This window comes from Falco peregrinus, chromosome 2, assembly GCF_023634155.1.
Source record: "Falco peregrinus isolate bFalPer1 chromosome 2, bFalPer1.pri, whole genome shotgun sequence".
NCBI lineage: Eukaryota > Metazoa > Chordata > Aves > Falconiformes > Falconidae > Falco > Falco peregrinus.
In genome coordinates this window covers 57,571,206-57,598,142 of record NC_073722.1, presented here as the reverse complement: position 1 = coordinate 57,598,142, position 26,937 = coordinate 57,571,206, and the positions used below count along the sequence as shown (strand labels likewise).

The window sequence follows — 26,937 nt, the reverse complement described above, 5'->3', positions numbered from 1 at the left end:
TGTTTGTTTGCTTCTATTTTATTTTACTTGATAAACAAATATGAGTATCGGTGTGATGGCCTCTGTCATTATATCAGAGTGAAAAAGAGTTGTTTTTCTGTAGTGCTGCTGTCAAAAGTGTGTCCAGTAACATGTTTCTGTAGTCAGCCTGTCTTCTGCCACATGATGTGTGAGTGACTGGAGCAGGAAGAGGGTTCACTGAGAGCATTTTGCCAGGGTTTCATTTTTATTTAATCATTTATAACTAGAAAGAAGCAGTGCTGAGGAGGAAGAAATTTAGCCACATAGCTTTGACCAATAATTTCTGATTCTTGATAGCATGTCATTTAGCTAATTCAGTGCATTATATAGGTATTTATTTAGCATGTTCATTTAGAAGAAGTCATTAATTATCATAGAAAATTTTATTTTTTTAGAACTTTTTTAAAAGCATTTCTTCAGCTTTTGGTCCTCAATTTATTTTGTGCTGTGTGTTATATAGTATATGTAGACTAAGACTCTTCCGAAGCTCCTTCTCAGATATGTTTGATTGGTTATCTAACTCTGTCCTATTAAGCAGAGTATAGGGAATAACTGAAAGAGACTTCCTCAAGTCAAATCTAAATTTCTGTTACTGCAGGCAGTTGTGCCATGAATCCTATTGAATGTGAAAGTATTAAGGCAAAACATATAGTGATCTTATTCCAGATCCTTGCTTTTTTCATAGAAGCATGCAGAAAAATGATCAAACTAAGCTGGTTGGGCTATTGTACAATAAAGCAAATAAAAATCAACAGATATTTAAATAAATAAAATTTGCATATTAATCTGGCATCCTCTAGAAGCAACCCGCTGGAAAATTCTGTACATTAACTTCTTTAATGAAAAAATTGTTGCTTATGGTTTACCCTAATAGATGATGTTCATCGCTGTCAGTGCTGTGTGGTATACTGGCATTCACGTGAATCAAAGAGGCTCAGGCTGCAGTTGCTTGAAACTCCTGCCTGTACACTGAGATAAAAGGGTGGTTTGGGATGGCTGTTTTGGTGTGTTAATCTGGCAAACCAGCCTGTGCTGTGGCCAAGACCAACCACAGACTTCCCTGGATCACGCTTTCAGTGATGCTCTTCACCCTGTATCTTTGTAGGAGATACGTGGGGAAAGCGTGCAAAGCAAACATGTAGGGATCATCGTTTTGTCACACAATCTACTGCTGTCGCAATTTACGTCTTTCTACCATGCTGAACATATATTCTGTAAAAATTCTTAACAAGTTAATTTTGTCACCTTTTTGGTGCTACTGTTCTATTTCCTTGCAAGGAAACTGCAAGGAGCACTGAGTTCATGTGTGTATTAGTGACAAAGGTATGGAATCAGATAAATGTAACAGAAAAGATAAGGTTATATGTGTATCACAACATTCTAGACACACCCTTTATTCAGACTGGCTTTGAGATTTAAAAAAGGTCTTAAAAGGGCAGTGTGTGAAAATGAATACTAGCTGCCCAGTTGCTGATGCTGTTTGTTCCAGTGCAGCCATATTCCATTGTTGCCGATGGATGCTGTCAGATAAAAAGAAAAATGAGATTTGCTGTGTATGTTGGTATCCATGTCACTAATTGAAACTGACACTGCGGTGTTTAGAAAATTCCATTTCTCCTCTTGATAAGCACACAGGCCTAGTTAATTCACTAAGTAACCTTTATTAAATTGAGCAGATGGGAAATCACATTTTTCTTTTTCTTGCATCAGACAAAGGTTAGAAAAAGGTCACTAAGATTGCCTGTGAGAGTCAAGATATCAAGCACACAGTGTACTAAATTATTCTTCCTTGGATGTATAGAGCCTGTTCTTTATTTCAGAAGATAATCTGCACTTTATATCAACATGACACATTTCCCATTTCAGTAATATCCGAATTACCTCATGCTTGCAGCTGTTTGCACTGTACAGAAAAATACGCTGGGCACTGTCGATGAGATGATCAGGTCGTATTGTCCAATAAGAGCGTACTTGGTTCTGCAAGTGCTTTGTATTAACAGTTTTATATTTGCATGGTTGGTTAAAGCTAGACGAAGAGAATGCCCATGAAATTAATAAACTTGTCTGCTATATGAACTGGGGTTAAATACAGCCCTGTAGTCATGCAAGAGAAGAGAATCTGCATGTTTGCACTGTGTAATGTGAGAATACTTCAGCTCCCTGGCTTGTATAAACTCAGGTGATGGTAAAATCCCACTGAAGAATTTTTGGTTTTTCTTTCCATCCAGTAAACCTACACTTGCATCTAGTTACACAGGAGAGCTCTATTTCCTTCCGTTTCTAAAGTAGTCCCCAAAAATAAAACAAGCTTACTCTTACTCTCTAATTTGAATTAGTACTCTATTTTAAATGCTGAGAAATCATGTTGGTGTAAACCTTGTGCAGCAAGTAAGGAGAAAATATGATCTCATTTATTGAAAGGGATTTTTCTGCCTCCACCCTCCCACACATCTCACTAACAGTAACCAAATTAAATCACAGACTAGTATTTATGCTAAAGTGTACTATCGCCATCTGGGGTAATGAAGGCTACAGAAAATTTACAACAGAAAGGAAAAAATAAAAACTACAAAGTGAAATATCAGAGTGGCCAGCAGTAGTGGAAACAACGCTGCTGAACAATTGATTTTGTATCACAAATTCTTACATAATCTGAGAACGTCCAAGAATTGAAGAAGTATCAGTTTTAGCAGTCTTCAGTTTGCTCTGTTTCAGAAGAGGTTTAATCTTGTTTATATTTATTTTGCAGTGGCTAGAAGACTGTAAAAGAACATTTGGTACTGATGATGGTATTCATGGCACTAACACAGATGCCCAGGTAGGTGTATGTCATTTGCGAGTCTCTGGATAAGAGATTAAAAAACACCCTTATATCTATTGCACAAAAATTCCAATATTTACAGAGATTAAAAATGTAGAAAAAGCTTTTCATTTTGGTTATCATCCTATCTTTTGGAAACTCAGATTCTTATGAAGTAGTGGTCTAATAAAAAAGGCTCTTTTTAATAAAAGTTGGCAACCCATCTTGGGTTCTAGACTTAATAACACTGAGTAGATAAGCAGACTAGATACCATCTGTGTACCAGCAAGTCTGCTTTTCTGCAGCCGTTTCTAGAAGAAAAAAAATAGCATTCTGTGTATATGCTCAAATAAACTGGCCAGCCAACAACCTCTACTGAATTTAATATATTTATATTTAGTACTATATCAATACATATGACCTTTCTGGAGCCATTATTTGGGTGGGAAGGAACAGGGAGTAAAGTGGCAGTATGGCAAAAATCTCATGAAACACTTCTGTCAGAAAATCACCTAACAGAAACAGGTGAAGTAACCTATTAATATTAGTTCAATATTTTTTATGTATTTGCATGGCAGTCATCTATGTTTAATATTACTAATTGCTATACTAAGTGATAGCTTTTCCCCAAACAGACTAGGGTTTTTTTTTTCTTTTTTTTTTTTTAAAAGAACAGTAGCTGCATAATGTTGACACTGTAGATAAAAAAGCAAATCCAAAAACTGTCATTAGTAGGTACAAGGAATCTGCCATCTAGAGTCCTGTAATAAGAGCAGTGAAAGATGTAAGAAAGTAAAATTGCAGGTAGCAGATGAACTTACCTTTTCACAATGACATTTTGACAAAAATCCTAAATTCAAGCTGAAAAAGGAGGAAATTTATTCCTTGTATTCAATGAAACTATTCATTGATGCACTTGGTCATGTTTCTGCTGCTGAAAATATTGTGTTCAGCAGCAGGAATGTCTACCATGTGATGGACTGTTTCTTCTTTTATACAGTTTTCATTTGCTTTCATATATATTTTTTAAATTCAAACACAAAATGCACCTGAATTTTTAGAGTAGTGAAACGTGTGATAAAATACTGTTGATTTTTGTATTGCATTGAAATTGCACATTTTAAAAAACAACTTCATGTGGAGAAATATAGTTAATACAGCCAAATAATCTACTACCATTTGCAAGGATTTTTGCTTTGCCAATGAACACAACATTTAGTGTATTTTACACTTGGTTTACATCTTCGTATACTGACTGGTATGTGTTTAGAAATATGTAACAACATTTACTATCACAATACAGTAAATGTTCTATATATTAATAAAAAAAGCATGTATGCATTTCAGTCCATATTTAGAATGTTGCTTATATACACCAAGAAACTGTTCTGACATTTAACTGTTAGAACGTAACTGTTCTTACCATGAAGGTAAATGTTACTGTTCCCACTGCAGAGCTAGGGAAACCAAGAAATGGAGGAAAAGCCTCATGCAGGCTTTCACGTAGCCTGTACAGACAGAACCATGGTTTCTGAGCGAGGCAGTTTTATCTGTTCTTCCCCATTTCTGCAGGGTTTGAAGACAGCCTCTGAAAAGGAGTTATGTGACCATTCACACGGATTATTTGTGGGGGCCTGTTTTGATTTTGGTTTTCAATCCTAGCCTGTAAGGCATGCTGGCAGTTTTTTCTTTATGTGCTCCTTGCACTTACAGGTTCAGTTAGAATCATTTCAATATATCGTATCCATTGAGAAGGCAGAGTCCTGTTATCCTGCTTCATAGATATAAACAGTTTACAGAAGTTCTAGATTTATTCATAGAAGCTTATAGTGACTTGAAGGAGATTGAGAAGTAAGATCACTGTTTCGAAAGTCCTTGTAAATTGCGTGTGGGGCTGATAAGTCTATCCAGTCAATCAGTTAATGCTAAAAATACATAGGTGTCATCTTCCTCAGGAAAACAGAGCTGCTGCATTCAACAGGTATTTTTCATTCACTAACACAAATGAGATTTTTTTACTAACTTTTAGTACTGTGGTCAATACAGCTAAGGAATAGTAAGATGAATTCTGTTTTGGCTTGTGCATTGCCAGCAGACCTGCAAGTAAATCTAATTATTGGATTTTTGCTGTTAGTACTTAGACACAAGCCTGAAAGAATGCATCTGGACTCTGGCTAGACTATTTGTACGGGACTGGCAGGTAGAGAAATCAGATTATTCCTCAAGTGCGCAAGTATGTGAAAAAACACTGCAGCAGTACAAAGCCACTTTTGAAGGAAAACCTTTCTTGAATTTTTAGAATAGCTATCAAGGTGTGATTTTGGGGAGAGGGATTATTTATGGCTTACACTAATAATGAGGCTTAGCTTAAAGAACACTGGAACTTAATGACTAAAAATATTAAATAATCGACCCTGCTATTCCTCAAAGTCTGAATTTCTGTGCTTCATTAAAGCAATTCACAGAATTCTCGTTGACTTTAGCGGTTCAAGATCTTATCTCTTTGCAGTGTTCTGTGCATCATGAGTCTTTGCCTATATAACGATTGTGCTATGTATATGGTAGCACAGGGTACAGAACAAAACCATGCTATGTTTATAGTCTGTTAAGCACACAGTGTATAACTTATTTTACACACTGTGTGTAACTGTGCTTAGTAAAGCTCAACTGCTTCTGCCTGTTGGAATCAGACGTCAGTTGCATCTTCATATGCTTACTATAACCATTGTACCTTCTTAAATACCATCAATACGCTTAGCGCTGTACAAAGCACAGAAGTGAAGTTTCTGTCCTTGGCCTGACAAATATATTTTCTGATCATTTCTCTCCCTGTCCCTCTTTCCCAAACTTTTTTTTCTGAAATAGCTTGTAAAAACCAAGTGCAATTAAATTACAGAAATCTCACAATGAGGTGTTGAGAATTGAGTTTAGCAAAACCAAGAATTTTCTGAACTGGTTTAGAATCCAAATTAACATTACATCTCAAACTTTAAAAAGTATCCTTTTTGCTTAAACTAGTGGTACAGAACAAGTAAGAAGCATTGTACAGATGTTCAAACCTAAGTGTCCTTGGTTTTGATTTCCTTAAGTGTACAGTGCAGATACTACAAAGTGAATGCTATCTATTGCTAGTTATAGCAGCAAGCAATTTCACTTCAAATTCAGTCTGTTAATTTTTTCCATTCAAGGAATATTTGGAGCTTATTACTTGTATTTCTTCTTCCATTTTGCCTGGGACATCTTTTACCCCAATTAAAATTATTTCCTACACTAATTCTTGATCTTTTTTCTTTCTTTGTGTTTTTGTGACCTGCTCATCTTCTTGCTTAGCAAATGGAAATTCTAGCAGTAAGTGATGGTTCTTGATTTATCAAATACTTAACCTTGCCAGTCACCAAACTGGTCTCCATCTGTCTCGTCCATTTGTGACATAGTGATGTCTTGTCATAGATGATTACAAAAATGCTGTGTGCTTCAATTTTGCATTATCTAACCCATTGAACTGTTGGTCCTTTGTAGATAATAGGATCCTGTAGTTAGTAGGATGTTATAGAAGATTATTGCATTAGCACTAGCTTTCATGTCAATATGTAAAGCAGTATTAACACTGTCTGCACTTTGACTACTGTTTTAGATGCATAAAAATGGAAGCAAGACAGTGCATAAGTTAATGCTGCTATGTTATTTCCTTAAGAATGTATCATGTGGTATTTGCTACAGTAAGTCAGAACTACCTTTCATAAAGGAAACGTTATTTTTGCCTCCAAGAATGGTATTATTCTCCTCTTAATCCATCAGGCAGTTGTAAACTGAGATTATATACTGTGCTTACATATTTATGTTAATGGCTATGAAAGATTCCATACTTACAGACTACAACTGCTTCTTTTGGATATGAGATCTTGAATTTAAAACAGTAAAATATCAACAATAAAAGTTAAGTGATCTATGAAACTCTGTCTTGGAACATGACATTTCAAAATGCCTTTTTAATCACTTCACATCCCCCACCCCACCACCCTTCTTGGAAATGGAACTTTTCATTAAAAAGTAAACTTAAAACCTATGTCAGAGAGGCTGCCTGTAAATTGAGAACTGAATGAAGCTTTCATCTGCTTTTCATTAGCTTCCCGCTATGTTAGCTTCTAAGTCTCTTTGACATTTTCTTCAGTAACCAAATAGCTACTTTTAATTCTGTACATTCTTATACTGAGGAAGCTGTCATTTATTGTCTCTTGTATTGGATAGTAGATGTTTTGCACCTCCTGAATATAATAATGTTCTTTGCATTTGTAGGAGCTGGAGTTGTGTCGGAGGCTATACAAGTTGCATTTCCAGTTGCTGCTTCTGTTCCAAGCCTATTGCAAACTCATCAGCCAAGTAAAAACAATCAAAAAAGAAGCAGAGGTAATGAAAACCATGCCATTTAGCTACTAATTGTTGACATTTTAAAGCCAAACAATTCAAAACACATTTTGATAACATTTTCATCAGTGGGACATCTTTTTAGAAACTGAAGGAGAGCACCAGCTGTTTCACAGTGAATTAATAAAAGATTTAAGCAGAGCTTGCAAGAATTTTCTGAAATGTTAAATTATCTATGTTGATTTTTGTACAGCTTGAAAGCTCTTAAGTAGACAGGAATGCAGGGAGTCCAGTGATGAGGTTTTAAAATATTTCAGTAGCACTCCTGCTCTATTCTAATCAAGCTACAATCAAGGCACATCAAGTCCAATCAACAGGGTTCTGATGAAGCCCCTTTCCATCACCCCAGTGTTTCCTGTTGCGAACACTGTCACTTGCTACCAGCCGATGAATGTAACTGTGATGCTTCAGCCACCATTCAATTACTCTACAACCTTAGTCTCCATCCTAAATGCAGTTAGTAACACATTCTGGACACCTTATACTCCATTTTTAATTGCACTAACTTTAGAAGTAAAATATGTTCTTCAGCTGTGCATGTGTGGTACATACGTGATGTTAACCGAGTTAATCTGAATACATTATGCTATTAATACCGTGTCTTCTGGAAGTTCTCCCCTGGGTCTGTAATGGAAGAATAGAGGTAGCCAGAAAAAACAGTAGACCTGGTCTTGCTTGATATAGTAGGGAGGAAAATGAAAAAGCTGGGTGAAAGTCTTTTGGGTTTTGAGTAACTTAGGAAAAAGTTATGCATGTTCCTCAATTAGATTTCTAGATTTTTGTAGAGGCTGTGAGCGAGCAAGTTCATTTCTGTCTGGACAACGTTGTGGCAGGTCTGCATCACACCAGTCCCACTTCTTGCCTAAGTCAGTCAAATGTAGAATCATATTCTGAGCGATGGCCTTGCCTTTTATTCATACATTGAAGCTAAAGCTGAAGACAGTGTTACATACACGGGCTGCACTACAGTTACTCTGCTGGGTTACCAGTCTTCCAGATTTTTTTCCTTATATTTAAGTTGTCCTTGTAATAACACAGTTGCTGCTGTACTTTTCCAAAGTGTTGAATTCTTTCTGTCAGTTTAATCATTATTAAGTGATGTGGGGAGAAAGAAATGTATTTTTTGAAACAAATTTTAAAAGAACTAAGATGGCAACTTCATCAAGTGAAAGCCCAAATACCTGACGTGCACACTTGGGCCATTAAATTAATTGTATACTTAAGCAACTGCACCAAATATTTGGATATACTTTTTCTGCCTCTCATTTATGATTGCAAAGAGGAGGAAAAAATGTAAGTCTGATCTGCTGAAAGTTAATTTGGCTGAAAATACATTTAAACTAGAAAAGGTAACTCGTATTTATTTTAGGTCATAAACATGTCTGAAGAACTTGCTCTTTTGGAGAGCTGTCTGAAAGAGGCTGAGGCTGCGTCTGACAGCGGTATTGAAGAAATTGAAATTGCAGAGGCTTCCCAAGCTAGCACAGAAACAGCTATTCACTCTCTCATTGAAACCCTGAGAAACAAGGAGTTTGTGTCAGCTGTAGCACAGGTCAAGGCTTTCAGGTAAGTGCTTACAGGACTGCTTTCAGACCTGGATTTGCTAATGGGCCTTTTTAATTTAAAGATAGGGATAGGTACTGTTCCAGGGCTTTTTTCAGCTCTTGCCATATGTCCTTATCGAAAAGGACAAGAACTGTTGCTTCATTACACCTTGTTCATACATACATTGCAATTTAAAGAAAAGCAATTCTAGTTGTACTACTTCTTTAGAATTTCTCTCTGAGTAAATGATACTGTTAACTATCAGGACTCTATGGAAGAAAACATTTCTCTGATGTTTTCCTATGTCTTCTGTTAACATTTGTTGAAAGAGCAAGAGTATGTAACTATTTTCTTTTTAATATTTATATACAAATTGTGTGTTTACAGATCCATTTGGCCCCACGACATCTTTGGCAGTTCTGAAGATGACCCAGTTCAAACCTTGCTGCACATATATTTCCGTCATCAGACACTTGGTCAGACTGGTAGTTTTGCAGTAGTAGGCTCCAACCAAGACATGTCTGAGGCCAGCTCAAAGCTGATGGAACTTAACCTAGAAATTCGAGAGTCTCTACGCATGGTGCAATCCTATCGGCTTCTAGGGAAAGTCAAACCAGGAATAAATCTTGTGAGCACTGGATTCTGAACAGCTGTCATTTCAAAAAGAAATTATGATGAAGATGCTTCAGACTATTATTGAGCACCTTTCATGGAAAAAACCCACCCTCCAGCAACCCTGACAACCAACAGTTTCATTACAGCAAGAAATTGTTTCATCAAAAGTAAAAATCTGAAAACAGAAGAGAACATCTTACTTGACTGCTCTTTCTACACAGTAGCTGTGTGGCAGTAGTATTTTTTTATTAAATTTATGTATAAAAACTACATGAAAGGAAAAGGGCTTAAATTTAAATGTAATGCATTATATATGCATTATTTTCTGTTGCAACAGAACTATAAATGGTGTTTGCAGTAACAGCCTCTAAAGGTTGAATCAATATTGCAGGTGGGATGAGGCTAAAACCAAGGCTGGTTTCTTTTGGCTGAAGACCTGCAAGGCTTCCTGGCTTTCCAGCAGTAGTAGATATATAGTCAACTTAGTATCTACTGAGACACTTTGCAACATCATGAAGAATGTGTGGTCAAACACGAGTAGAATGACTTACAACTGCAAAAACCATTGACTTCTCAATGTTTTATTTGCTTTTGTTGTCTGTAACAAGAAGATGATGTGTGTGAGTTAGAATGTATGGCTATGTGACAGGTGATTTTTTGAAGGTATGGATGATTGTTAAATAAGGTCTCAGAGCATGCTTAAAAGAGCTGCAAGATTATTTTTGAAGAAATTTTATTTTATTAGATCTAATCCTCATAGTGTGTAAATGTTAGGACATTTAATAATATTTTAAACTGGGATTTCCCAGTGTTTCTAAAAGAAATAATATATCTGTTAACTTTATTGGAATGCTGCTCAGTTCTCTGATCAGTGCTTATGTTACAAATATTGATAACAACTAACCAAAAAGTAGCTGCCTGCAGAGACTTTAAAATGTATATTAAAGATATATGCTGCCCATCAGCAATTCTCATTAGAAGTTAACTTATTTTATTCTGTATATATTCTAGAAACTGTATAGTGCAAAACCAGTATTTTTCTTGTAAATTTGTGCAATGCACTGTTAAGACAGTAGGTGTATAAAGCTATGAGGGGAAGGGGGGGGTCTCCCTATCTGTAGTCACATACATTACTTGCAGTCTGAGTAGTCTGCAGGGTTCAAAGAGTTTGAATGCACATACATGCATCTTCATGACTCAAGCCGAAGGAATTGGGACTATATAGAAGGAAAAAAAAAAAAAAGAAACCTGACTACCAAAACATGCAAACAGGCAATATACTCATAGTTCAGTGTCAAAGTCTGTAGCATAAAACAAACTGGATTCTGTTGAAACCAATAGCATTTTGTAAGAAAAAAAAAAACAACAAAAAACCAAAAAAATCCAGAAAAGAATGTAGTCCCACGATTCCTGTGATTTGAAAGGAACACCTGGTATTTTTATATACATCTCTTACCCACTGTGATTTTTTTAATAGGTTCTAATTCCAGAGTTTAGAATGTAGAATTGAATTTCTTAGCTCTGCCTTTTGGGGGGAATTGGACCCCACTAGAAATGTAATTATGCTGAAATGCATTAATTGAAGGCACTGTGCACGCTGTTGGACTGCTGACAGTAGTTATGTTATCCTAACAAGCTCTGTAACTGGTCAAGGCACATCCATAATAACTGTATTTTTTCCCCTGTTCCTGATAAAGTTGTATTATTTTGATGGTTTTGTGGTACTGTAGATGATGTTCTTAATTATTTAATAAGTATTTACTGGGGATAAGTAGTTTTATTTAGTGGTGCATTAGTTTTATTTACTTCATCTTTTACCAGCTTTTTTTGTAAAAATAAAAGACATTGTATCTGTCACTTTGTGTATTTTTACAAGCTAGAGTTTAAATACTTTAGCTAAACAGACTTGAATACTGACAAGAGAAGCCTAGGTGCCCTGAAATCATGTTTTTTCCTTTTATGTCCTGTCAATGGCACCAGCATTTTCCTACATATCTCCTGAAGCTGTTAAAAGATTTCATAGCAACTCTGAGCTGAATTTATATACATAATTTGTTATGTTGCACATCTCAAGTTTACAATGACTAGCGGAACCTGCCCTATGGAACAGAATCATGCTAGCTGATGGTCTTTGATATTGCTTCAACTTTGTGAAGCTTCCCCAAAATTACTCATTCTCAGCTACCACATAAGCTGTCACACTACATTACCTGACCAGGTCTGTGCCAAATCTGAGAGTATGGTAAAGCCATCTACAAACCAGGCAAAGCATCAGACATCTTTTGTAAGATGCAGTGAATATAGCACTGACTAAAAGCATCTTTGTGAAAGAGCTGTACAGAGCAAGTGCAAGATATCTTTGATGAATTAGCAGCATGAGGCCGTTCCTTTCTGCTTTGCATAATCACAGGTCATGAGTAGCTTTCCTTCTTTCTGCTGAGTCTAGGAATCTGTGCCCATGATACAGTGGATGCTGTCAAGGACATAACGGAGCAGTAAAGTGGGAGAGGATACAGAACTGTACTTTGGCATCAAGCAGTAAAAGCATTTAATATATTTATCTAAGAGGAATGACACATAGAGCTACAGGATGAAGAAAAGCTTGTTTAATATTGCTGCCCACTGCACTCGCTCCTCCCAGCCTCAAAACCTTGCAGTAGCTGATGAAGGCAGGGGTGGCTCTTTGCCACTACCTGCCGCTTGGAGCCTTCATCAGCTGCTTGCTTGGGCAGTTGCTGTTGAAGTACACCATACAGCTCGCCTGCGCCTGTTCTACACCTTACCCAACAGAAGCAACTGCTGCTTTGACTGTAGTTAGTGCAGACAACTCAAGTTGTACTGTATTTCTGGGCTATTACTGATGATCTTTGCCCCAAAGTCGCCATATTCACAGCAAGTAACCCTCAAAGCAGTGCTTGCAGGGACAGCTATATAAACAGGGAGCACGTGACAGCTCATACTGCTGTGAGTTGCTGTACAACTTCATGCTACCCATGGCACAGAGCTCAAGTTCTGAAACTCATTACAAGATACACAGGCTCACCACAATCTCCCCCCCCCCATCAGGGACAGGCTACAGCTGTTAAAAATGGGCAAGGCAAACAGGAAAATATATTGAAGAACATCCTTAGATGGAAATAAAAAAAAAAAAGGCATCCCAGTTGCAACTGCAAGCAGAGTCAGATAATGGGCACACAGCTGCAGAGGGGGCCCTCAACTGTGTTCCTCCTCAAGCTGCAGACTTGCCACTGCTCATTGGTGTAACTACAGGTTAAGTGCAAGGCACAGGCAGCTACAACAGAAAACTGCCCAGCTGCAGTTGTACTTTTAAGTTGAACAGAGACTGAAAGCCTTTCAGTGAGCTGTTAAAGGAAGGGATATTTCCTTCTACAGTGGCACATGGGAAAATGCTTCATTCAGGCAGAAGCATGGAATACCACAGTGTCACCCCATTCTGGAGGTGGTAGATCTACTTGATCCCAGAGTGCCTCGTGCTGCTATAATAACAAATGGAGCAAGAATAAAATTACCTGGCAATAAATTGGTGTTGAGGCATTAAGCCTTAGTTACTACAGCAAGTTCAAAGTGGCATGTTAAAATAAAGCAGGAATCTACAACAAGAAGAGTTAAGCTTACAGAATTAACACTGTCCCTCTAGCAGACATTTGTTGGTATAAAGGGCAGTGTTTGCCTACCCTGCCATATGCTAGCTTCCATTTAGGGATTCAAGACCACCTGGCACTAAAGTTGTTACGGAGCACTGGCTCAGACTGGTGCCCCCTTTAGTATTTAAAAGAGCCTTCTCAAGTACTCTGGGAACAGGGGTAGGTAGGTTTGTTACAACCAAGATAAATCAGTCTAAGTAGAAGCTACCTCAAGAGTTCTACGAAAAGGCTTCGTGCATCATTATGCTGTTTCAAGTTTTAACAGCTTTATTAACACTCCCAGAAAGGTAGTTTCCCCCCCCCCCCCCCCCCCAAGTTTACAGAGCTCCTTGGCCACAGGGCAGACTGGGGGGTGGGGGCGTAGGTTTTACTAGCTTGTGAATCTGTCGAGATGGTGATGCTATAGTCCCAGAGTCAGCTTGTAACACTTTGCTGAAGCACAGAGTCCCTACAGAGGCCATTACCACTGACTGCACCGACAGGCTTCACAGAGCATCACCTGCCAGTACCCATGCTGGTTCTGCCGTTAGTACCAAACACCAGAAGTACAATCCCTAGCTGCAGCCCCAGCCCGGTGTGGGAGTTCGATCCTTCCCCAAGGCAGGCGCCTAAACCATAACTAAATGCACCTTGCTCTTGCACCTGCAGGCGAGGCACAGGAGGAAGCCAGGCAAATGCAGTATCATACTCTGAGCCTTTGAAGCATCGCTTCTCTTGATAACCTCGTGGAAGTAAAGATAGGCAACTTGTTTACCAAGAGACAGTAACATCAGTGACTCCCTCAACAGTTTGAGAGAACTGCCCCTGCGGATGCATTAACCACAAGCTTTCTTTGCCTTTAGTTTACAAGACAAGAACACCAGCTTAACTAAATTCAGACCACCTGTACCAGTAGAAGTGACGATTCCTTAACACAGCATTTCTCATTTTCTAGTGATTAAGAACAGGTGCAGGAGACTTTCTACATGGACTAGAAGCATGCACAGCACCTGAACGCTATTAGGTGTTCATGAATGGTGCTCTGCTACCTACTGAAGATTATCAATTTGATGTTAACTTCAAGTGTTTGATTAGTTCAAGGGTAGGAGCAGTTAAGAGAGATCCTTGCCCACTCAGGATTCTACAAGGTCCTGAGCCACCTGCTGCCCAGAAGATCACCGATTTACAAGACATTATTTGCAGGCTCTTCCCCTATGCAAGTTACGCAAATTGCAAGATGCACCCCCTGAGCTGGGCACAAACCCACCTGATCACTTGAGAGTGCTTTGCAGTACTTTTATTTGCTTGCTTTCCTAGCTACACCTCAGTAAGTACCTTCAACAATACCACCAACAACAAAAAAACCCCTGCTCTACCTGCAGTTTTCCAGAGAAGCTCTAGACAAAACCAAACCAAAAAAACCCAAACCCCAATCCCCCTCAGATGATGTATTTGAAACTGAACGTGCTATCGCAGGAGAGGCGCTTCCCTTTGCACCTCCCGCAGAGGTCCTGGCGGTGGGGCCGCTTGGGATCCACGTGGCGCATCTTCACGGGGCAGGTGCACCGCGTCTGCTTGCAGCTCTGGGGGGGAAAGGCGACGGTCGGCGGCGCGGCCCGGGGCAAGGCAGGGGACCCGGGGGGGGGAGGGAGGGGGCCCTTACCTGGCAGGTGATGTCCTCCACGCGGTACGGGTTGTAGGACTTCTGGCAGGTCCGGCAGAACTGCCGGAAATACACCTGGGGGGGGGGGGGGGACGGGGGGGGGGGGGGACGAGGACACAGTGGGGTGAGCGGGGGCGGCGGCGGGGGGCCGCGCCGGGGGGACCCGAGCCTGCCCTACCTTGTTGGTGCCCTGCACGCACCAGACGTAGGCGCTCTCCCAGCGGATGTTGCAGTCCTTGCAGTGGTAGTAGCCGTACTTCTGCTCCAGGAACTGCCGGGGACAGCCGTTACTCGACGGGACGGGAGCCTGCCGGGCCAGCCCGGCCCCCTCCGCGGCCCCCCGCCGCCCCTCACCTGGAAGCGCAGGCGGGTCTTGCCCGGCGCCGGCTCCCGCTGCTGGGTGGCGGCCGGCGGCTCTGCCCGCGGGGCTGCTGCTGCCGCCGCCGGCTCCTCCTGGCTCCCCTCCGGCCCCGCCGGCGGCGGCTCCGGGGCCGCGGGCGGACACTGCTCCGGCGGCTCGGCCGAGCGCTGCTCCAGCGGCTCGGCGCCGCCCTCGGGGGGCTTCTCCCAGCTGGCCCGCACGGCGGCCGCTTCGGCCTCCCGCTGCTCCCGCAGCGCGTCCGGTTCCTCCTCGACGGCCGCCGCCTTCTCCTGCTGCGGCCGCCGCTCCGGCTCCGGGCCCGGCTCCTCCAGGAAGGCGGTGAGCCTGCGGGATGCCATGGGCGAGTAGACGGCGATGGTGCGGGGAAAGCGGACGGCGCGGGTGCTGGTGGTGGCGGGGCTGCCCTGCTCCTGCTCGGCCTGGCGGGGCCGCGGCCCGGGGGCGCTGGCGGGGCCGGGGCGGCGGCGCAGCAGCGTGCGGGGCCCGAGCGAGCACTGCACCGAGGCGTCCTGCCGCGGGTTGACCTGGACGCCCACCTCCTTGGTGTTGGCCTTACGGAGCCGCGGCGTGAGGTTGGGGTTGACCTGGGAGAGGATGGCCTTCAGCTGCGCCCGCTGGTAGTTGTCGAAGTACTCGGCCGCCGCCGCCTCCCCGTAGCCCGTGAAGTAGCCGCTGCCCCGGGGCCGCCAGCCGCCCGCCGCCCCCCCCTTGCCCTTGGGCGGCGGGTAGCGGTAGGAGTAGGGGTGGTAGGTGGTGTACAGGTAGCTCTCCATCGCCTCGTCCACCATCGCGCCGGACCCGGGGTGACCGCCGGGGGGCGGCCTTAAATACCCCGGGCGGGGCGGGGCGGGGCGGGGGCCGGTGCCGCGCTTCCCCCGCCCCCGACGGCGCCGGCCCCGGCGGCCCCGGCGGCCCCGGCCCATCCCCGCGCGGTGCGGGCCTGGGGCCGGGCACCCCCACCCCCAGCGCAGCGCCCCTGTGAGCCAGCCAGCGCCGCCCTTAGCCGCCCCCGCGCCATTAATCAGGGGGGCACACGGGTTTGGTTCAGCTTCGCCATGTATTTGTGGTGACAACAACGAGCACGACGCTGTTACAGCGGGTGGGAGGCACAGAGGTACACGCGCGCGGGGGTGGTTTGCCCGTTCATCCGCAACCGGCACCGCACCGGCTTCACCCCTGCGAAACGCTCGTCACCTTCCTCCTGCCCATCCCGGCTGTGCTCAGGCGGGCAGGAGCATCCTTGCGTGCAGACGAACGGTTACTGGTTTGCATTGCAGTCGTACTTTTCCCTGTGTTTTTAAATTTTCTTTCGTATTTATTTCTGAGGAAATACAACAGTCACGGTAATTAACGTTTACACATCACCTCGTACAATGGGAGCAGCTGAAGAAATGACGGAGGCCGGGCAGCTCCACTCACACAGCAGTGAGCGCGGCCCCAGCCTGGTTGCAAGCACAACACACATCACACATCCCCCGGCATCCCCTCCTTATCTTGCCTAAAGCGCCGTCTGCACCGGCTCCATCTGAACAGAGCTGTGCTCCTCCGTGGTCACTGTGCCGTACGAAGTATCGGTCACCTCCTCTTCCTTCAGTTTCTTGTAGGAAATATCTGTGTCTTCCTCTTCGCCGAGTGTATCTTGTTTGTAGCTGTCTCTCCCATACATCTTGTATATCAGCACAAAGAGTCCCGCTTCTGCTGACTGAAAAAGCGCGTAAAGCAGGGGAAACATGTACATGCTCCCTATGAGCTCCGGGGGGAAGGTGAGTTTTTAGGATGGCGGTGCAGAGCTGGACGTTTTGGCACCCTGTTTCCAAAGACACTGTTCTCCTGCAGTGTGGGGGCATTTTAAAGACCGTGGCTAAGCCGTATCCCAAGGCGTACCCAGCCAGAGGCATCAGCACTGCAATGGTGTAGACAGATGCGGGAATATGTGCCATCAGATCTGGGCCCAGCATGGTCCCAGTCAGGATGAACAGGATCACCAGAGTCACCAAGAGGGACCACAGGGAAATCTGGCAACAGACACAGATATTGATAAACAACAAGTGGGTTATTTAAAAGGATAAGCATAGCAGGCAGAGGCTAGATAGAGTCTGAACTGCAAAACATGGTTGCACTGCCCTTCCCGGGTTTGCTTCCGACTTGGGACTTCGCTGGTGTTTGATCATAACCCAGGAAAGAAAGGGGCTCAGATTGCCCTCCATCATTTTGCTTGGGGGTGACCTGCTGGGAAACAAGAGTGCCAGGGCTTGTGCTCCACTTTTCCTTCCGTAATAAACCTAACCCGTTTGCACGTTTTAAGGCAGTGCCGCTGTGACTGCAGGTTGGTTTTGCTTGTCCTGGGTGCAGCAGGAGCTGGGAGAGAGCCCGACCCCGGGGAATGCCTTTGCTCCAGGCCAGGGGTGCAGCGCCAGGCTGCCCTCCTCCCGGTGCGCTGGGGGGGGGTAACCTGCCATAGCCCTCGTTTTCCATCTCTGTCCCACCGTTTGATTTCGAGACTAGAAGTCCTCATATTCCACCTAAGTAGTGGAATATGCCTGTGTGAAGCTGCCATTGGTTGGGAGGGACCAGAAAGGCTCCGCTGCCCGGCTCAGTCCTCGGTGCCGTGCCCGGGCATCCCCCACCCCCCACCCCGGGGCCATGCCTACCTTCACCAGGAGGTCGGCGGCGCGGGGGTGCCGGTACCTGATGAGCACCCCCAGGCCGATGGGCAGCAGGGTGCTGCCCAGCGTCAGGCTCACCGCCCCCAGGGGCAGCAGCTGTACCAGCGCCGTGTTGATCCAGTGGCGGCTGTAGACCCAGAGGCAGAGGGGCATCAGGAAGAGGGCCAGCAGCGTGGAGGAGGCCGTCATGATAATGCTGCGCCGGGGGAACCACAGAGATACCGGATCACCGCCCGGCCGGCCGGGGGGCAGCCCCGGGAAGCCGCAGCCCCCGCGGGGCAGGGGGGCTCTGCAGGGAAGGGGGCGGCAGGCGCCTGTCGGGGGCCGTGTAAGACCCGCCCGCCCCGGCAGAGGCAGGAGGGCAGCGCCGGGGGCTTCCAGCCGCGCCCGCCCGGCCGCCCCGGCCCCACCGCCGCAGGTGCCCAGCAGCCCCCCCCCCCCCCCTCCTCCCCGCGTCCCGGGGCCGCCGCAGCCCCCCGGGCGGCCGGGGGCGAGGGGGAGCAGGGCGCTTACCTGAGGTTCATGTCCCCGTCGACGAGCACCGACATGAGGTTGGAGAGGTTGCCCCCGGGGCAGCAGCCGCACAGCAGCACAGCCACGGCCGCCACTTCGTCCAGGGCGAAGATGAGGGCGAGGAGGAAGGCCAGCAGCGGCATGGCCACGAACTGCCCCAGTAGCGCCAGCAGCAGCCCCACGGGCCGCCGCAGCTGCTGTCCCAGCTGCCCCAGCTCCACGGCGCAGCCCAGCCCCAGCATGGTCACGCAGAGCGCCAGCCCCACCAGCACGCTCAAGCCCTGGCTGAGGGAGCGGTCCCCGAACGCCTCGCCGCCCCCCGCCAGCGACCCGCCGTCGGGGCCGCCGGCCCCCGCCGCCGTCGGGGGCTGCGCGGAGCCGTCCATGGGCTGCGCGGCCCCCGGCAGCCGCCGGTTCTCCGCAGAGCCCCGGAGGAGGGAGCGGGGGGCGTCAGTGCGGGATGCGGCGGCGGCGGGCCCCGGCGGCCCCGGCAGCCCCTGCAGCCCCTGCAGCCCGCATCCCGGCGGACGCGCCCCGCTCTCTGCCGCCCGGACCCGCGGGGGCCACCCCCGCCGTGGGCGGTGTCTCGCCGCCGCCTCGACGGCCGCCAGCGCCGCCCGGCCCCGGCCGAGGGAAGCGCAGGCGGCGGCGGGGACCCGTGCCCGGCCCCCCCCGTCCTCGGGGCGACCCCCGGCAGCCCACGTGGCGCCGGCGCCGCAGCCCGGGAGCCCGGCTGGGGGGGGGGGGCGGCGGATTTGCTGGGCATCGGCATCGGCAGGTCGGTCCGTGCCGCAGCGTCCCGCCGTGTGGGCGGGCAGCACCGGCCCCCTGCCGAGGGCCAGCCGGGCTCGCCCCCCCGGGCAAGCTGCCGGGTGCCGGTGAGGGCTGCGCAGCGGGCGCGGGGGGGTGGAAGCCGGCTGGGGAGGTCGGGGGGGACCGCGTGCTGCCGGTGGGGTCCCAGGAAGAAGCCGGTGAGGAGAGGTGACGCCTTTGCAGGGCAGTCAGTGCAGGCGGGGGAAGCAGGCGACACACGAATATTCAAACCAGGGTAAGAAATGTCATCCGTCACCCAAAAATCACACCCAAGGGCGATTATCGTGTTGTCGGTCATACAGCTGTGCTTACAGCATTTATGTTTCCCCTGTTTCAAACTTTTCATGTAATAATTGTGTGTCACCCTGTTCCTTCAGAAGTGAAATGCTGACCCGAGCGCGGGGGGGGGGGGGGGCGGGGGGGGGGGCTTACAGGGGCAGGAGCTCCCGAGGGAGGAGGGCAGCCTCCAGGCGCTGGGTGCACGTCGGTGACTTACTCTGTGTGCTTGGCACCGCTGCTGGCTGTGTCTTGGGAGCATAACCATCTTTTCTTTTTTCACCCAGAGGATTTAGAGGGGTCACAGCCACCGCTTCACGTCACTGCTCCTGGGTGGGAATAGCCGGCTCAGTGCGTAGTGTCCCCAAGGGCTGCCCTTTGGCTTCGACGCTGAGCGCGCTGCTCTGCTCCGCATGGAGCATCTCAGGTCGCAGCTCAAGGGGGATGCATTGAATTGAAGGAGAGAGCCTACGGGAGCTGCCCTGACCGGCTGCTTGCCCTAAGCTCCATCAGACAGCAAGTTTCTCAAAAATGTAGTTGGGTAAAATTTTAGGCTCTCCCAGGATTCAAGTAGAAATTATTGGTGACTCAAGAGAAAAACAGACTGCTTGCTTATTAAATCCTTAATTCTTACTTGGGGCACAGGTGACACAAGAAGTGCAAGTAGTACCTGGTGACATAATCCTGGATACGGCGACTTTGCCAGAATGATGCCAAGTTCAATGTTGTTCTGCCTGTGTTTGTTTCCATGTCATTAGCCTAAGGAGAGCGCAGGGAAGATGAGTCATCAGAGCTGAACAACCAGATAGGATCCAGATTGCTTTAGTTCATTCATATTTTTGGGCTCTGTGTGCTGCTAGAGGAGGGGAGTGCAGGGTCTGCTTGGCTTTCTGAGCCAACAGCATCCTCTGGACTTAATTTTCAGGTCTGCATATGCAGAAAAGTGCTTGCAGTGTATTTATTGTGCTTCTTAAACTCTTACCACTGCTATATCTTACCCCAGCCTTCATGTAGCCAGTACCTGGCTTCACAACATGCAGATCATTTGCTTATACCCTCCCAGGTCTGTAAGTAATGCCTGTGAGGTTTCCCTGTGGCACAACCAGGATCACCATGGACAAGCCCAGGCTGGGTCAGCTGGGCAGAGCACAAGGCTGCTTATGAAGGGCACAGGCCAGGCCTTCTGTTTTATCACCAAGTGTCGCTCCCCAAAATCCCCACTGGAGCAGGGCTGGTTGTGGGAAGGTATTTTTGTGTCATAACGTATGACATGTATCATATAGGCAGTTATAAGAGGAGTTCAGTAAACCTAGATGCAGTGAAACACACATCCTCTTTCAGGGGGCACCTGGTCATCATTGGAAGGGACACTGAACTATAGTGTTTCTAGTGGGAAAATGCCATGAACACATAGTAGCAAATCAAGACCTCTTGAGATTTTTCTTAAAATTTATCAGCTGAAATTCAAACTTAACTCTTGGTTTAAACAAGAGCGGTACTCCTGACTCCAGGGAAAGCTGTTTGAACCCAGCCAGCGTACTTCCAGTTGTCTGTCCAGCAAGTACCATTGCCCTGGGCAGCACCTGGCATATTTTTACATCCAGCGTGCGGAGTGAAAAACCTGTATCTTCCACTGAGCATGGTGCTTGTCTTTAACTTGCTGCAGGCTCTCCCAATATGTCACTGTTAAAGTACAGTCTGGAGTGATGCTAAGTAGTTTTGCAGCATCTGGCTGCAAGGCAGCTAGCTCACCCATAGTGCACACCACAATGTATCCACATCAGCGGATAATTCCTTCTCTGCTATCTTTTGTGGAGGGCAGGAGAAGGCATACTGCCTACCCAGCTATTACTGGAAGCAACAGATCGACTGTTCGAGTATAAAAAGACTCGGCAAATAAACCTGATCATATATAATTTTCAAATTATTCCTTGTTAATCCTTCTGTTGAAAAATGGGTGAGAGGGTAAGAGAGAGCAAGAGCAAGAAGAGGGAGGGAAAGGACTCACTGAAACGTGAGCTTGTGGCAGTTTGTAACTTTTATAAATAATATTGCCCTATATTGTTCTTAGAAGGGGTTTGATTTCCATAGGAAAGCACCTATGCTATAAACTGGTCTGGAGTAGCAGAAGTCCTTCAAACACTAGGAATTTTGTTTACTCTTTTATAAGAGGATTTTTTGTGCCTTCTCTTTATTTATCTGGAATCAAAGGTGAAAAATAGAGGGTAGGCTTGTAAGGAATTTTGGCAGTGCTGTTAAGAAATGAGCAAAGTGATTGCAGTTCACTCAGCTAGCGACTGCCTCAGCGCATTGTGCGGAGGTATTGTTTGAATTACTCGCTTCTCCTGCAACACATTAAAAGCATCTGGCATAGCCCAGGATTATTACAAAATTGCAATCATCGCGTATATGCGGTGAGGTCCCCTTGGTGTCCCCCAAGGGAAGGCGCTGTGGGTGTTGTGTGCTGTGCTGAATTTGGGGCAGCGAGAGGAGACTGGGGCTGTGCAGCTCTTAAGCCCATCGCTCTGCGCTCTCAGGAGCCTCGGGCAAAAAGGGCTGGTTTGCAAATCCCAGACAAATTACAGCTAAATCACAGTCTTGGATATAGAAGCCTAAATCCTAGCCGTGTTGCACTTCAGGTGCATGCTAGGGTTATGAGCACTACCTAAAAGCAGAATGGTGGGGTGGGGTGAGAAAACAAAGGGTGGCCCCCCCCTCTTTCCTCACTCTTCCCATTTCAGCTCGTTATCTGCTTCAGCTGCCCGCTCCTCCCACCCTGGTTTCTTGGGAGTTGTGCCCTGGTCTGTGGGAGGTGGTGGAGCCCAGCTGCTGTGGGATGGCATCACCTGCCCATAAGTCACGCTCTGCCTTTCTGCCACCCTGGGCCGGCTGGTTTGTGGGGCTGTGCTGGGTGTTTGCAGCGGAGGAGAGGCTCCGGAGGGCAGTCCTGCAGGATGGACAGCTTTTGGTTAGCACCTTTAAGCAGTGGTGATACTAAAGAGGCTGGGACAACACACTGCTGTGGAAGTGATGGTCAGGTGAGACCTAGAAGTAATTTCTGATTGCCAGGGGATGTAGAATCCCTTTACTTCTGCTGTACTTGCTACACACCTGGGTTATAGATAGAAATAAAAAGGAAACTTAAGACTTAATAGAACAGTAATAATTTTCTATGGGGGAAAAAAAAAAAAAAGTCTTTGCTGTCATTTGTTTGGGTTAAAATATTCCTTAAAGGTATATTGTGTGATCCCCTACACACAGTTTATGGTAAACTTGTGGTAAACTCTATGAAATGCATATACTTATTCTTATAACTTAGATTCAGAGTGGTTATTTTTATGCAGAGCTACTGGTGACTTTGCTTGTTCTTCCATGGTTATCTTTGTGCTAGGAAGGACGTGTTAGCTGGTCCTTTGCTGGAGCGAGTCCCTCTCCAATACCTGGCTCCTGCTCCCTCTATTAAGAGCAGTAGCACAGAGGGGACTTTGCACCTTTTGCAACTCACACCTGTAGCCCACCTTCACTTGAGCCAGAAACTGTAAGATCCTACAGACTCACGGCTTTGGTTTTTTGTGGCTTTTTTTTTTTTTTAATGTTGTTTGGGAGCTGGCTTACTAAACAGGCAAGCAAATACTTTTTCAAAATAAGGTGAAGCACTGAGATTTGTGCCATTATGTTGTTCCCAAGAAATCTTCCCAGCCAGCCACAGACAGAAACTGCTTTGGTGAGGATGCACTGCCCCACTGATGTTGCTCCTGCCCCAAACCGCTTGTTTCAAACAAAGGCAGAGTGCAGTTGGACCATTCAGGTGGAGAACACACAAGAGCCACTGGTTTCCCGTTAGTTCATTGCTCCTGCAGCTGTATGTAGTACAGAAGGGCTAGGACAGACCTGTCTTCCCTGCCTCCCAGCCTTCTCTGCTACCCTTCAACATGAAAGCTGCCCCCACCGCAGCCCTGTCATACCTCATCTCAAGCTTGCTTTTCTTAAATTCCCCTCTGCCTTGTCCTTAGTATGGCAGCATAGCTCAATCCCACTCGGTAAGTCTCCACAATAATCAGCATCTTTTATCCCATGCCCAGCATCCTCAGCCAGACCCAGTGTCTGAATTTCAGGATGGGGAAAAAGGGGTATGTGTCCCTTCATCCCCACCTCGGCAGGAGGCATCGCTACATCCCTATTATCTCCTCTACAGGCAGGATCCCACCTGATGATTTCATCCTTCTCTTCCCCTTGGCTCAGTTGGCAAAACCGTCCAGGGACCCTCCTCCTTCTCCCCTCTCCGATGCACTGTGTCTGCCTCTCCTCTTTCCTGCTGCCTTTATGATTTCTCCGTTCATAGGAGTCCTGTCCCCTTCTCCTTCCAGTTCCTCTTCGAAATGATGCCTCTTTCAGTCCAGCTCTACTCCGTGTTTATGCTTCCCTTGGGAGTAGTGCTCTGCAACCCGTAGCCTCTGAGATTTCATTACACTGAAGTGGTGTGGAAGGAAAAGAGCACAGGGCTTGTCACCTGGCTGCGCCGACTCCTTTGTGTCCCTGCTATCTGTTCAGTCTCGCTGAGTGGCTGGCGATGGATCCTTTCACTGAAGCTCTGGGTTAGCAGTCAAGGGCAGGAATTATTATAATAAAACCCTCCTGTTATACTTGGTGTCCCCTCCATGTTTATTTTTAAGATGTCTGAAGACCATTAATCAACAAGTAAGTGCATGAGAACTCGGGTCACAGTGTTCCAATAATTCATAATTAGAACTAAGTGTTTAAGGCTGCGTGATCTGCCTTTTAAAAATGAGATGAAAAGATCTTTTGCCAACCATGCCATTAGAAAAAGGCTTCTGGTCCATGAAAAGAGGCGGAATCAGGAGATCTCTGAAGCATAATTTTGTAAATTGACTGCTGACGGTCATTTGTTGAGGCGGTTGTACCCCTACAACTGTAAAACAATTACTAGGAGAATTTTTTTCTTTAAGTAATTAAATACCTTTTTGCGAGATACCTTTACCCCCATTCCAATAAGAAATACTTCTGCTTCAGACACTGTTGCCTTTTGTTGCCATTTGATCTTCTTCTGGAGTTGAAGTATTATCGGGATTAAGATGAAAAGTCATAATAAAATAAATGACCTGATGACTAATGCATGCCTTGGTCCAGAAGAGCCAAAATTAGCATCCTGCCCAGCCAGGCAGGGATGGGAGGTGAGGTGAGGCTGCGTCTGAAAGCACTGGATTCAGTTTTAAAAGTCAAAGGGTGTTCTGCGGCACAGGCACAGGTCTCGCCTCGTACAGGCTCCTGCAGGCAGGCAGGCTTAGTCATGCTGTAGACACAGGCATGTCTTGGATGCTGTAGTCCTGACTTATCTCCTCGTGAGTGCTGCCAACAGCCCGGTTGGCATCTGTGGGAGCAGGGGGAAGGTGTGGGGGGACCCTGGTGGCTGTGAGGAGACAGCGGTGTCATCGAGGCCAGAGAGCGTGCTGGAAGTGGGGTGTGCGCAGCCTGGGAGACGGTGGGAGATGGTGGGGTTTAGGGGGCATGTGCAGTTGCAGGCCCAGGTCCAGCTGGGTTGATTGGCGTCCATTGCCCATTGAGGTTCCCATCCCCCCCAGCCCCAGTTTCCTATGCAGGAACCTGCTCAGGGTTAGGGACAGAAATCAAGCGAGGTAATACGGAGGTAGTCACACAAATGTGGTTTTGTGCCTATAAAATCTGCATTTTGGTGTTTGCAAAAAAATGGCAGATCAGAGTCAATGTGCATTGTCCCACAGAACAGTTTAAATGTCAAAAAATGCAGAAGTAAATTTAATAATACTTACAGCAGCAGTTGCTTCGCAGACTATTCATTTAATTGAAGAAAGACCCTCCAAAGACAAATTACGTCCCTCTTCTGCCAAAGCTTTCTCCATATTAAAAGGGATGTCAATGGTGAACCCCATGGGAAAGAGAAGAGTTAATAGCATCGGTGTTCTGTCTCAGGTTAGCAAAGAAAAAAATTCTCTGCACTCAGTTGCCATTTGTGTCCCTGCATCAAAGGTGCCTGGATGTGGACTAAGGATGTTTTGTGTTAGAAACATAGAATAAAAATGCTTCTTGTCCTGCTGCCAAACTTCTACTAAGTAATAAAAGTGAGTATCAGTAATGCTGATCAGCAAATAATCCAGCCCTTCCAAGCAGGTGCACTATTACCTAAGTTAAATCTCAAGCTGTCTAGGAGAAATCTCGGGTAAATGGGAAGAAATAAATCTCAAACATAATAGGAATTTCTTAATACTTGTCCGTCTTGGATAACGTTGTCATTAAACCCATGAAAATAGCCTTGACAGACAGTGTTATGTGCACTTTTAAAACCGTGGTAAAGTAGGACGTTTTTTAATAACTGCGTGTCACTGCAGCTGAGGAAGGTGTGTCCTGGGTTTTGTCTACCTGTTGACTTGCCAGGAAGATGGAAGTGTGAACGTCTTCATCAGCAAGATTTGTCATTTCCTTTCTGTGGTGCTTAAGCAGAAACGTCACAAATGAAGCCAGGGGGATGTTTCTTCCTGCCTGAGGTGTCCACTAGTTCAGAGCAGTCTCTTTATAATACCCTCAGAAGGCCACAGAGGTACAACGGGTTTAAGCTGCTGTGGGAGAGGTTCAGATTAGGTACTGGTGGGGCACATAACCACGATGGTGCTGAAGGCTGGGCAGCCCGGGGAGGCAGCGAGGGGCTCCCAGGGAAGGTCGGGCGGACACCTCCGAGGCGGCAGGGCGAGCGGCAGCTGCTGGCTTCGCTTTGGGGCAGCACGGGGGGACCAGGGGACCCTGCAAAGCTCCTCCTGACCTCCACTTACCTGGTCCTCTGATACCATGCACAAATGCTCTTTGTCCTCCGCTGTGATGCCCACCGGTATCGATAAAACCTCGCATCGCTTCGTGGCATAACCGTACTCGTGGGGTAGCCACTGGCAGCACAGCAGGGATCGCAGGGATCTAGCCAAGCTGGAATTGCCAGGTGGGGTGCACAGCCCAGGACTGAAGTCTGCAGCCTGAACTGCTTACAGTGTCATTAAGCTGGCAGCGTCTTGCATGCTGCCTGCCAGGTAACAGGCTTTGGGCAGCGCCGTTTGAGATTGGATAGTCGGAGGGAGGAATACATAGATGTCAGCCCCTTATTTCAGGGTGAAAGAATCCAAGAAAAACAAAAGATCAGAATAATCATGTGCAAAATGACTGCCTTAAGAGCTCCTTACCACTGCTCAGTTGTCCTGGTTTTGGCTGGCATAGAGTTAATTTTCTGAGTTCTCAGTAGCTGGTACAGACTGGTAGCTATTTTTTTTCTACCTGACTCTGAGCAGAAAGGCTAACAGGGTGATTTCAGACTCTGTGATTAGGTATGAAAAATAAAAAGTCCTAAATCGTAAAATCTAGACATCAGGATTGAAATACCAAAGCTGGCATTGGAGCGGTCATTGATCAGCTGGGGTGCAGCCTGGCATCGCTAATCTAGATAGTTATGTCCCTGCACGGGGGGTGGCTCTTCTGGCCATCTGTGTGTGGCTTGGTCTTCCCTCAGGCTGGGGCTTTCTTGGTGTAAAGGCAGCTCT

At 46.4% G+C, this 26,937-nt stretch overlaps 3 protein-coding genes across 13 annotated transcripts in view; 1 reads left to right on the top strand and 2 right to left on the bottom strand.

Moving 5' to 3' along the window:
• The window catches only part of FRYL (FRY like transcription coactivator), a 185,766-nt gene extending 174,649 nt beyond the window's left edge, over positions 1-11,117 (top strand). For 8 of the 11 annotated variants that reach the window (XM_055796392.1, XM_055796391.1, XM_027779323.2 and 5 more), the window contains 5 exons: positions 2,771-2,839; positions 6,152-6,169; positions 7,118-7,228; positions 8,616-8,812; positions 9,179-11,117. In XM_055796392.1, the coding sequence (XP_055652367.1) occupies positions 2,771-2,839; positions 6,152-6,169; positions 7,118-7,228; positions 8,616-8,812; positions 9,179-9,437 (654 nt within the window). In that variant the 3' untranslated portion in view covers positions 9,438-11,117. The remainder of the gene's footprint in view (positions 1-2,770; positions 2,840-6,151; positions 6,170-7,117; positions 7,229-8,615; positions 8,813-9,178) is intronic. The other 3 variants (XM_013295004.3, XM_055796388.1, XM_055796387.1) reach the window with 1 other exon arrangement.
• A 270-nt stretch (positions 11,118-11,387) lies between these two features.
• ZAR1 (zygote arrest 1) lies at positions 11,388-15,883 on the bottom strand. The gene is made up of 4 exons (XM_055796394.1): positions 15,068-15,883; positions 14,892-14,984; positions 14,714-14,788; positions 11,388-14,633 (listed from the first exon to the last, which is right to left on the bottom strand). The coding sequence occupies exons 1-4, from the start codon at positions 15,881-15,883 to the stop codon at positions 14,490-14,492; spliced, it is 1,128 nt and encodes a 375-aa protein (XP_055652369.1). The 3' UTR covers positions 11,388-14,489.
• Positions 15,884-16,144: 261 nt separating this feature from the next.
• Positions 16,145-18,999, bottom strand: SLC10A4 (solute carrier family 10 member 4). The gene is given in 4 exon segments (XM_055796444.1): positions 16,145-16,866; positions 16,868-17,110; positions 17,747-17,957; positions 18,275-18,999. Coding segments are annotated over 4 exon segments (1,113 nt in total). The 5' UTR covers positions 18,661-18,999; the 3' UTR covers positions 16,145-16,593.
• Between the last annotated feature and the right edge of the window lie 7,938 nt (positions 19,000-26,937).